This window comes from Strix uralensis, chromosome 4 (assembly GCF_047716275.1).
Source record: "Strix uralensis isolate ZFMK-TIS-50842 chromosome 4, bStrUra1, whole genome shotgun sequence".
Taxonomy (NCBI): domain Eukaryota; kingdom Metazoa; phylum Chordata; class Aves; order Strigiformes; family Strigidae; genus Strix; species Strix uralensis.
In genome coordinates, this window is record NC_133975.1 from 65,271,963 (window position 1) to 65,284,675 (window position 12,713).

The following is a 12,713-nucleotide window of genomic DNA, read 5'->3' on the forward strand; positions in this document are numbered from 1 at the left end:
AGTTTGGAGTCTCAAAATAAAGAGGACATATGGAGATGGGGGAAATCACAAATACTGTTTAAAGACATTCCACAATACAGCCTGGGATTTTTGCCCAAAATAAATGGTTAAGCCTGACAAGCACAGAGGTACCCCGATGGCATCACTACCAAGTCTATCATTACAGCAGCAGTAACAGTGATATGCACAAGTCTGATACTGTTAAATTTTTGTAAGTAAACTAAACAACCTTGTTGGTCCTCGTCATCTATCAGAGTTTAAAGAAGAGCTGCAGCGTGTTCCTTGGCTTGAGAGCATGTACACACATACACCAGCATATGCCAGCAGTCAGTCCTCAGCCCACCGTGGGAAGCGCTGTCAAGGGCAAGTGCTCTGGCTGTGGGTGACTGTGGGCAACTCTGCTGCCTTCAGCAGAAGCAGACATGACTCAAACAAATGCAGATTTTAGAAGAGATCTCAAAACTTCAAAACTCATGTTTTTGAGCAACTATCAAATTCTCTTGGCCTGTGGTAAGAATTTTTACCTCCAGGCGTTTTCTTACACTGAATTTAATAATGAACAACATTTAAAAAAAAAAAAAAAAGAAATGCAAGTGGCATCATTTTGTTGTTAAAAGAGATAAAAATAAACTTTTAGTCTCTAACCTAACCCCTAGAGATTAGAGGATGGCATCCAAGTATTGCTAGGATATGACAGCTGAATCAAAACAGTTTCCACCCATCTAATAAACTTAATTTCCACTATAGGAGATTTTCTGTCAGATGACCTGGTGAAGTAAGCCATTTCAATCTATTTCTTATAAATAAAATTTAACCTGTGATTGCCCAGTTAAATCTCTGCTCTCCCCACAGCCACATTTTTCTGCTTAAAGAAGTGGATGATGAGACAATAGATATTGGTGGGCTACATGATGTTAAACAGGTGCTGTACGTCATGCCAGCCATTTATGCACCTGGCCTTAACCTGCAAAAATAATTTTTATTTAGGCTTAAATATTAATTCAGTCAAGTGATCAAATGGAGGAAAAGGATAAAATTATTTGCTACATGAGTACACTAGCTTGTTCCCTTTCCTAACTGCCAAATCAAATACTTGGCAAGGGTGATTTACTTGTTAGTATATAGAACTGTATACATTGGGATGTTTTTTTTTTGTTGTTAGAGATTTAGTGAAACTTTCACCGATACCAATGAACCAACAACAATTTCCCTTTGGCAATGCACAGTGAAATGCTACTTGCAACTGTAATGGCATAATCCAAGTTGAAGTTCCTCCCTCTTTTTTGGATCTTCCCTCCCCCCAGGTAAAATCCTGAGAACAACCCACAGCAGACATGACGAGACATATACAGTGCATTGCTGAAACTCTGAATCACGGCCTTGCCATTGAATCTACACCTATATTACATTCAGAAGGTGTCACATTTAAGAAAAACAAACAAAACGGATACAACTTTATGTTTCTCAAAGTTATAGCTTTTTTCCTCCTGTACCTGCTAAAGTAAACAAAAAAATCCTGAAAATTCCTTGTACTTTAGTTTAGTTCTGAAAACGGAAAATACAACCTTTTACTTGATAGTGCAAGCAGGATAACAAAACAAAAAAAAAAAATTCAAGTTGTACTCTAAAATTATTTTTCTACTGGAGCTCTATTGTATACATACAGTTATACATTTCCAAATGCATGCCAAGACAATTGCTTAGCTACACTCGTGCGGGTAATTTAATTGACTTTAACAGACAGGTATCATGTATGTGATGAGTAAAAGAAGCAGGAACTAAGGGAGTGATGTAATTACAAATACACACAGCTGGCTAGAAACATTTTGAATATAATTAAGCTTTGAGACATTATGCCAGCCAAGATGTTAATAACTGTGAAAAAAACCTGTGGGTGATTTTCATACTTATCAAAATAAGGAACTGTTGAGAACCATTAATAATGTGGGTAAATGCTGTCTAAGCTTCCCACACTCAACTCTGCCAATAAGCTTTAATTTTCAAATCCAACAATCCTGCTATTCCAGTCTGGAGCTCCTCCAGAGCAGAGATATTTAATCAAATTACGTTGTGAACTTGCCCTGCAACACATTAAACATAAAAAGGATCAATATGTAACACCAATTTTTACCTGTTAGGCTTGCCTAGACCAAGACTTTCAACAGCTTAAGATGAACCCCACATTAAACCTTAGCATAAAGGATACTTCTAAAGCAGAAGTTAACATTTTCACATACAATTGTAGAGTGAGAGTGTAAAAGGCTTGAGAAGCTGTGGTATAATAATACATGCTATGAATGGTGGGAGACCCTATACTTGTGAAAGAGTAGAAACTGCTTTTATTGCTTACTCTTAAAACACTTCAGAGACTCAAAAATGATTAAAGAAACTTGGAGACAAGCATCTTCTGCCACCACACTGCCATAAGAGCTCATTTGCATCTCTTAAAGGTTGCTGGCATGTGTAATTAAAAGTAACACTTCCTCTCTTAAATAACATACCATTTCTCAAGAGCAGATACCTGAACATATACTTTGTTTTCTTATTTAAGTAAATAAATTACAAAAAATTCCTGCAAGTGTCATCTCATTTGAGACACTGGCTATTCCAAGTATTTATCAGGAATGAAGCTCTCAAACTTCAAAATATTTATCCGAGAGGTTCATATAAAGAGTGTTTCACTGACCTTCAAAGTCCACATCCCCAACTAATTTGGTCTTTCCTGTAAGAGGATCGTGGATATGGTTGATGCCTACATCAATCACAGCTGCGCCTTCTTTGACCATATCAGTTGTAATCAGCTTTGGGATACCTGGAATCATGAAGATATATTTGGTTAACATGGCCAGGTAGTCTCAGGTCATCAGTTTCAAATTATATCAAGGGGTGTGAAGGCACGTGTATGTATGCACAAAGAAGATAATTCTTTCACTTGAATTTTTCTGGATACATCACACACAGAAAACAATTATTCCTCAATTTCACACAGTTTGTATTTATGAGAAGGAAAGGTAATATTTGTTCATTTTGACTAACTATTTTCAGCTAAATCTGGTGTCACAAACATAGTCAACATGATCTGTATGAAGGAAGGACTTGCTGGTTTGTGGCAGTAAGTCCCTTTCATAGCATTTCCAAAGAAAAGCTGGACAATAAAGACGCTCTGCGAGTCACAAGAAACCTTAGTGTTGTCAGAGGTCTGCTGATCCAGAAGTGTTGTCAACTGCTGAAGCAAGCCAGGCACATGACCTCCACGGCATTTTCTTTAATCTTAGCTTTTTTAATACCCATATAGGATTTGTGTTACTCAGCTCCTCTGATTTCTCATATACTTTACTTGTTAGCTTCACCATTTCAAGCAGTTACTTAAATAATGAATGTGAACTACATGAAATACCACTGCTACAAAAGAAAAAAAAATACTAGCATGGTGAGAGAATCTGATCTATCCTGCCACCTTGTTTTTGATTCCTGTCAATTATAAGCCACAGATAGACAACAAGAAAAAATAAAATGGCGAGCTCAGATTTACCCATCATAAACAACATCAGCTCAATCTGTAGGAGAGAAGCAACTGACTTTCAAGTAAAACTTTCTCCACCTAATCTCCTCATAAGTGTGCAAGAAAAGCATATTGGATGGAAAACGAGTCGGGTAGTTGTACCCAGGTAAGAGGCTCCAATGGTACTTTATGAAAATGAAAGCGTGTGCAGAGGGAGTATCAGAAGGGCCAGGTGTTTGTTTATACATCACTAGTGCTGTAGTAGAGAACACTTATTATTTAATAGTGGCAGAGGGTGCAGATGACACAAAGCTGGAAAGAACTTGAAACAGATTAGCTTAGATTTCAAGTGCCACTGGAAAAAAGGAGCAAAGCATCAAAAATCATTTGACATTCAACAGGGAGGAAGGAAAGATACCACATTTATGTACACAGAATTACCCCTCACAAAGGCAAGACAGCAAATGACTGGTTAGGCAGTAATTTTTTAGAAAAAGATTTTTTTATTAGATCAACTGAACACAAACAGACACAATCATGCTATGTAAAACACATGTAGAAGCCCTAATCTCTTCAACATATGACATCAGCTGGGATACCATATTCTCACTGTGGGTGCTAGACTTCTCTGATCTGCCTGTTCACATCTCTATAAAATACCAAGCACAATGAGGATTACAAGCAAATTTTGCAAAGAATTAACCTTTTAGATCTCATGACAGCCTTCAGGAATATTAAAAACTTTTGGCACAAGAAGAACTATGCTTTTTTTCCATGTCCATGGTCAACATGACACAAAATAATAGACTTAAGTTTGATTCCCTTGCTGCACTGTTGAGAACTTTTTAACCACAAGAGCAGAGAAACATTGAAGCAAAGAGTGTGCAGAGAATAAGGAAGTCTGAAAAAGCAGATTGAACTAATATGTACAAAATACCACTTTTGGTGCACTAGTACAGACTAGATGGGCTTTCAAAAGACCATTCTCACCCTGCTTTTCTACCATTCCACATAGACATAGCAAAGGGGAACCAGGAAGACTTCCTACATTCAAATATTACCGATGCATGGAAGACACTGCTCTGTCTCTTGTACTGCTTAGATAATGAAGCCACTGACACTTGGCAAACACATCTACCAAAATTTGTTCAAGGGTGGAGAATGGCAGTCTGAGACTGAATCTGGGACAGCTGAGGCTTTTCTATGTTAGTTTTTAGTACTACTACAGAAAAAAAAAACCTCAAAACCAACAACCCAAACCAAAAACTGTGCAATGGGATTGGTTTTGGTTCATGAAACAGACTTGACTAATATGCAATTTTAACTGTGCTACTGGTAACCCCAGTGTGTGACACTGACTTTTCACAGGGGAGCTTCTACAAAACACGGTGTCCTGCTATTTATAGCAAATTGGGAGACCTCCCCTGCTTGACCAAAGAGGGCCTGGCCTCAGCACTACACACCTTCATCATCTCTCAGTGGGCTACATCTGTGTAGCGTCTTGGGATATGATTTTTTTGCTATTAAGAATCTCCAGCTAAAACACAGTGCTGCAACAAGCTGCCTCAGCTCTTTCACATGCACAATATTCCTTCAGCACATTTAAATGTAAAGCATTTTGATAGTCATCACAAAGATGTTCAACAGTCAGGACCCAGAAAACCTAAAAGGTCACTTCAAGTTCTAGATAAAGGGCTGAGTCAATGGCTATATGTTTCCAGTCAGCACAGTTGAGCTATCTAAATACATAGCAAGAGACACCAAAACAGTTATTTAGGTATTGAAAGAACTTAAGTACAAAAATGACAACTGAATTACACACAAAGTCTGACCTGGGTCCTACCAAAGGGCGTGGCAAAACACCATTTTGTAAACCAGTAGTCCTGGACAGTAAATGCCTTCCACTTTGTAAAGATCACTGCTGCATGGGATTTCACACTGCAGGTAGCACCACACATTTACTTGAAGGAGATCAATCTCATCTAGCTTACGCGATGTGCTGAAGCTAGAGGTAAAATTTCTATGGCATGCCAACAGCTCCAACCTGATGCACAGAAAAGACCTCTCTTTCAAGAACGGGAGTTCAGCAGGATCCCTCTTTGCAGAGAGCAATTTTAATTACAGGAGAGGCTATCTTAGAACAAATGTACTAGTACTGCTTTACAGAGGCATCATGTGTGACCAGATGTCCGAAAGTTTATGTCTGGACAGTCACAACAAAGGAAGTGTCTCCTGGAATATTAACGCAAAGCAGTATCTGAGACCAAAGTCAATGCATGCTATCCGAGAGCCAAGAATATCAAGTCCTGGCCCATCATCTGCATTAGCCTATCATACCTTAACTGCAACAATCTTTCGTCTGTGTTCACTTTAAATGACCTCCCAAATTTCTTTCTTACCATGCAACCTCCAACTTTGAGTGACAGGAAATCCCAACTTTAAGATTACAATTCACCTTATTTCTTGAGCAATTCTGTCAGTTCTATGTTCCCCGAGGAATGTTCATCCTAGTAACAGAGTATCTCCAAAGGGGGAATCTACGCTCCCCTCTTCCCCACCAAAGCAGCTTTCTCTCCAGTAGAGAGAAGAAAAAAAAGGAAAAGAAATCTAATTCATATGGCTTGAGACTGTAGTTTTACTGGAGGCAAGCGCTGGTATACAAGGGCTTTGGCTCCATTTAAAGCGCTGGATGACAGCCAGTTTAGTCATTTAGATACATGCAATACAAGAACCTTCTTTGCTCACCATTTCTCACTCCCCCATAGGACACAAGCTTGAAACTCTGCTTCTAATGTTAAGCAAGCCAAGACCTCAAATTCTTTCCTATGCCACTTGATAACATCTGGCTGTGTCTACTTCATCACACTCTTATGCAATCAATTGCAAGCTGGCTGGTAATTGGATAATGCCCCAGCCTTATGGGGGTAAATGATCTGTGTGTGATAGGGATGGAAGCATATTAACGGAAGCTGCACAGTTACACCCTTTGTAAAACGGTTTGATAATAGGCCAAATACTTAATAGCAACAAATAAACTAACCCCCAAACCAAATGAGCAGATCTATTTACTTAAGCCTACTTTACATGCCAAGTAGGAAGAGATAAGCATTAGAGCAACTATTCCTAAAATGCACTGACTGAAGAATGTGGGAAAATCTTTCACTGGTAATTTTTGTAACAAATGATAAATCACACTTTAAACGAAAGAGAAACAAAACCCTATCTAGTCCCATCTTAGTTACAAGGACTGTAAAATAGCCAACTCCTGAGAAAGCTAACCAGCTAAAAGGGTCTGACAAATCAGCAATTCCTGTACAAGAGGACCACAAATCATGTCCCAAGGGACAGCGCAAGCAGTCCCAGAAGAATTTCATCTGGCATTCGGCACCCCCCGTTCCTTCTCCTCTTTGCCGCCTCTCCAAACCTAGCATGCAGATGAGTCTTCTCTCTCAAGGCAGACGGGAAAGCCAAAAGACAGCAGAAGCAGCAGGTTGACTAGTCAAAGACTGCCTACTGCCTCCATCACCGCCCTAGAAGTACTGTGGTAGCTACACAAGAACCACAGATAAAGCTGCACTTATTCTTCTACTACGGGTCTGGGCCAATGACAAGAAGAACAGACTCTGTGGGATGTCTGTATAGGCAGGGATGGAGGGCAAAGATAGGAAAGGCTATCACGGGATGTGTAGTGCTGGGTGTGCTTAGGAGGAAAAATTATGCTCTGGTTAGAAATGCAAAAGCTGCATGGTATTGAAAGAGTTTAGGAAGCTCCACCTGGAAGCAGAGAGAGAGATTTTTAGGGAGAGGTAGGCTGGACAAGAGCAGCATTGTTGGAACTTATGATGCAAGAAGTTGGGAGGAAACAAGTGTGAAGGAATAAACTGCACAGATAGTTGCAATCAATGTAAGCAGGAAAACTGGGGTCCCAAGACTGGGGGCGAACGAGAGACAACATATGAAGATGGGTATTCTCAAACTCAAGAGTAAAACCACAGGCACCTGATTTGAAGCATTACAAAAGGCATGAATGCAAGTGAACAGAAAACTCCTCAGAAACAGAGTACCACATCAGAGTGAACAGACTCACTGCAACAAGTCACCAAACCAGGAGCCAGAATGCAGATGGGTCTTCTAGACATATTACACGGGAAGAGGAGAATGAGAATAGGAATCTTGCTCTTATATGCAGACACACACAAAAAGCTGTTTTCCATTTGCACATCTTGCACAGTGGCCTCTGACAGCAGCTGTTTCTACCTGGCAGGGTAGAAGTTACCTTTTTTTGCAACACTCACTGAACAGGTCACGCATTTCCAGGCAATGTGTGATCCCAAAGGTACAATGTGCACAGTTCTCAAATAACAAGAGAAAACTTGAAGGGATTCCACCTTTCTGAAGTATAATTTTCCCCAGAGCATCCACTGGGGCAGGGCTGCATACTGTTTGCACAATCTAGCCCTAGGTTTTTTCATCATTCCAAGTATATCTCATGTTGTGTAATGAGTGTTTTATCATGCTCTTGTTACAAATGACACGAGGAAAATAATGTGAAGAACAAACACGGCTGAATTGCTACTGAACCATTTAACTACAAGCATAAGTGATGACAAACTATGTTCACATAAAAATCAGAAGTGATGATTAAATTGGAAGTAGTGAATTTGGGTGAAAAGTTACGAGTTTATTGCCAGTTAGCACTCACATTACTATCTTTCATTCACAGTGCGTGAATTCTGGTCAGGCCCGCAGCTGAGTAATCACATGTGGGACAACTGAGCTGTTCCTTGTTCCTGACCTGGCATGAGAATGAGATGGTGCATTTAAGCCCTGAAGCAAAGGACATCTCACTTCAGCAGGAAGTGATGAGCTTTAGACAGGTACCTATCTGTTTTCACCTAGAGAATCACTAAACAAGACTCTGGTCTTGAGGATGATGAAGAGGGAGGAAGAGAGGAGAAAAGAGGAAAGACACAATCTTCTTGTACTCCTCCAAAATGGTATGTGAGAATGAGTATATCCTGAGCTGTGAGGGGACACAGAATTTTACCAAAGTTTTTTGTATGTTGGATTGTTTTATTTCCTTTTTAAAAATTAACTTGTATTTCTAACACCTGTAAACAAAAACCAGAGGTTGCTCAGAAGCAGAGTTCTACTTGTTTCTTTGTTCTAGACTAGTCAAACTGCAAGTATTTCACTATACACTGCTTTAAGAATATAGACACTGATCTTTCAGACCCCTTCCTCTAGGCAATTACCATTCTCTTCCTCTTTACATGACAACTGTAAAAGAAAAAAAAGAAAATAAAAATTCATCCATTAATAACATGTTACCAAAACTTCATTTGGCAAGGTTGCCCTTAATTCCAACAGCAAGGGAATGATACCATTGTTTTATGAATGCAGCCTCCAGCTGATTTAAAGAAACCCTCCTGTCAAAATTTAAATGACTCATGATTTTTGAACTGCACAGAGAATGTTTTAATTTACATAATTATACCTGTATAAACTATGCACTGACTGGTTCCCAATCTTGAGTTCACTCTAAAGTCTCCCTAAGGGAAAGGTGTCACATGTGACGAGAAACAGTTTATGAGTCTGCAAATGTGAAGGGCAAGAACAAAGAGCCAAATCACCTGCCCTTCTTACAACAAGAAATCCTACTTAATGCAACACCCTCAGCAAGTACGAGCACCAATTATTTGGTGAAACGTGAAATAGCTAGTCATGCCACCAACACAGACACCAAAGTCCACTTTTTAGGTTTTAAATGTTGTGATTAGAGTATTAACAACAACTGGTATTACCTGCAGCTACTATTACAATGTCAGCAAGTTGTGTATGGATCTTCAGCTGCTCTTTTGGTGTATATCTGTGAGTAATGGTCACTGTAGCATCACCTGAAACGTTAAGAGATTATCAATTAATTGTCATATATACAACGCGTGTATAGCATTTACTTTCAGGTGCAAATGACTGACTTTGGTACATTAACAACAGTACAGATGATCATCAGATTTGTCTTGGGATGCATCATTTATTTCAGCATAGGCAAAATACTCATAACACTTGCTGTTCACACATATGAAAAAATGTTTATTCTTAAAAATTCTCACAGGATGAATTAATTTATACACTATGGACTTATTCCTTAATCGACTTCATTACGTTTAGTGGAATTACACAGAGTAAACCCAGCATGGAATCCAGTGTCTACCTTATTAAGCATGATTTGTGTACTGTGCCATAAGATTCAGATGTTTGCCACAAACTAAAGCTTCAAGTACAAGATCACAACGTTCGGATCTCTGTCCTCAACCACATTTGTTATTCATCTGTCCTGAAGCTTCCTAGATGCTTCCCTTGACATTCTGTTGTCTAGATGGGAAGGAAGACCACAGTCTTCCAAGTACCTGTGACCTAAACGCATTTCCCTCAAGTCAAAGTTTAGTCTTTGGCCTGTGTTTCTGACAGATTTTGAGCACTCAAGAAAGAACACGTAATTCAAGTTCAGTGAAGTGGCACTATTTCTTACTGATATTCCCTCTCTCAAGAATTAACACTGCTGATAATCTGGCCAACAACAGATGACAACAGCTGAAGCTCTTCTCTTTGTAGGGCCTGACTGTGTAGGGAATGAGTGTAGGAGCTATGACAACAAGGATACTCCTGGGCCAAGGGTCTTTGCTTAGAAACCCTGCCAACCAGTAACTGCATGCAAGGGTCAGACAGCAAAATCCCTCTCTTGACTGGAACACTACCAGATTTCATCAAGGAGAGGCATTTTGGAACAGACATATGGAACAATCAACAGCAGCATCAGTATTTACAAAATTCCAGTTGAATGGATCTGAAAAGGTTTATCATTGTAGCCACCTAAGGAATCAATACATCCAATGCATATATTTTTCCACACGCTCAAAGCATTCCAAGTCATCATTTATGTAGCTCAAGTGCAACAACAGGAATGGAAAAGACCAGACAAAAAGGTACTCAAATTTTTGCAGGTGTCCTACTATCTGTTGTATCTCCCAATAAGACAAAACCAGCTGAAGCCTTACTTCACACCAGAGTCGGAAGTGTTTGAAGTTATCACAAATAGATGCACACATCCTTTTGGGCAAACTCAAAAGATCTGGGACCTGCTTCTGCATGTATCCATATTTCTTGGCAAGAACCTACAAATAAACCCTCCTAGTAAGACATGAAAAACCTTGCGCTGTTTGATGGAGATACTGAGGAGAGACCATTACACACAAAATGAATTGGGGATAGGGACTGAAGTCTCATACTGCATCTAACAGCAAGTGTGGTGATCCCTCAAGGACTGCCCAAGAAAACAGCAATGATAACAGCTATCAAAGGAGATTCCTCCCAACACTCTCCCCGTCAACTATTTGTACTGTACAGTGTTCAGGTGTTACATCCCCCCATCTCCACCTTCCACTCATCACAGACTCCTAAGCCACATTATTAACCATTAAACTCAAAGTATTTGCCATCTCAGACGTTACTACCACATCTGCTTCTTCTTCTGGAATGTGTCTGACTGATCTAATCTGTGCCTCTCATCTCATTAACTCTCTTCTTCAAGCATCTCATCTTCGACCTGTCTGTGCTCTGACTTCTCTGCTCTTTTCCCTCATCTTCTCCTTCAGTGTCTACAGTGCACATCGTCTCCTAAAGAGAGGCAGATCAAGACATTTTCACATAATGAGAACAGAAAAGCACAGATGTGCATAAGCAATTCCATGAAATAAGGGGAATTGTCAGAAGTTAGAAGTCTCTCACCAACTTCCCATGAATTTAAGTGCATTGAGAGCTTAGACAGCTAATAGTCTTAAAAACTTCTCCGCAGTAACCCTTCTTGTGATAGCAACACCCCAGCCAGTACATAAAGCCTGCATGTCAAGATTCCTTCAGCTTCCTTCCTTGAATACCTTTGGGATCATGAAATAACAACTCATACAGACAAAATACTTGGGACAAGACCTAAATATCACTCATTGATACTCCTCATTTTGCTAATCTAAAGCAGCATGTCTTCAGCTGCTGATTTGTTTGTATGTTGTCTGTAGGCCACGTACATACTCTTTTGAGTGAGCAGCATACAGGCTGTACAGATGGTCAGAGTTTTCTTTCTTTGGAAGACTCATTCTCCAAATTATATTAATAATTATATTATATTATTAACAAATCACTTCACCCCCCACAGAAGAACCATGCCTATACTTTTCCAGGCTAATGCTCTATCAGCCACACTAAAACTTAGGGATTCTCTGAAGGGCCATCCTTCACACATGAAGGGCAAATAGACTTATCACTGGATTCTGGAAAGAAAGGCTTGAATAAAATAGAGGAGTCTTCTGATACCTATTTTAAGCAAAAGAAGGATGTCTTGCCCAAAATCACAATCATTACTTCCAAAAACATATACATAATGAGATTCTTTTGACCTCTTATGCTGTTCACAACAGAGAGGCTGAGAAAAACCAATGGATAAAACTCAAAGTTAGAAATATTCACACCTTCTGAGAAATAAAATCAGTGCTATTTTCCCATCAAGATTTTCATGAGGAATGTGTCTGTAGTCAGCTCCTGAAACCAAGTAATTGCTCTCACTACCAGAATGGAAGAGGAAAAAAACCAAACCAAAACAAACAAAAACCCTACCTTCAGAATAGCAGTCCAGAAGCTTACAGACACCTCAGAAAAGGTAGGTTTTCCATTTATTTGTGATCATGCCAAAACAGAAAACAAACAACTATTTTTACACTGCTACTTCTGCTGAAAGAAGAGGAATATATTTAGCAATTGAGATTCTGCATGATACTGCTGAGTCAATTCACTAGCTTATAAAACAGAGATAGTCTCTTGACCTGCCTACACAAAACACGATTTGTTTTATAAGGGTTCAGTTAGTTTCCCATCTGATCAGATATTGCCACCTGCAGGACATTACAGTTTCTACATACATCACAGATTAAGACAGACCCCAGTTTTCCAGTTTTGTTCACAATCTGTAAAATACCAACTAAAACCTACAACAAAAACAAAGAAAAAAAAAGTACCACACACACACCCCTTGCATCACTTCTCAATAAGAGTTATTTAATCAAAACAGCCCAGTTGCTGATAAAACCCTATTCTGACCGATAACCTGAGAAAGTTCTTTTTCAGCACTTAACCGTAGGTCTTGTCTGGTCCCCATCCC

General features: G+C 39.4%; 1 protein-coding gene across 5 annotated transcripts in view; it reads right to left on the reverse strand.

The window, feature by feature from the left end:
* Positions 1–12,713, reverse strand: part of MTHFD2L (methylenetetrahydrofolate dehydrogenase (NADP+ dependent) 2 like) — a 50,248-nt gene that overhangs the window by 18,729 nt on the left and 18,806 nt on the right. For 3 of the 5 annotated variants that reach the window (XR_012628769.1, XM_074867005.1, XM_074867007.1), the window contains exons 6-7: positions 9,307–9,399; positions 2,687–2,812 (exon numbers count right to left, since the gene is read on the reverse strand). Coding sequence is in view for 3 of the 5 variants with exons in the window: in XM_074867005.1 (XP_074723106.1) it covers positions 2,687–2,812; positions 9,307–9,399 (219 nt within the window). In the remaining 2 variants the exon portion in view is untranslated. Of the gene's footprint in view, positions 1–1,721; positions 2,082–2,686; positions 2,813–8,204; positions 8,298–9,306; positions 9,400–12,713 lie in introns of those variants that run through there. The other 2 variants (XM_074867008.1, XR_012628770.1) reach the window with 2 other exon arrangements.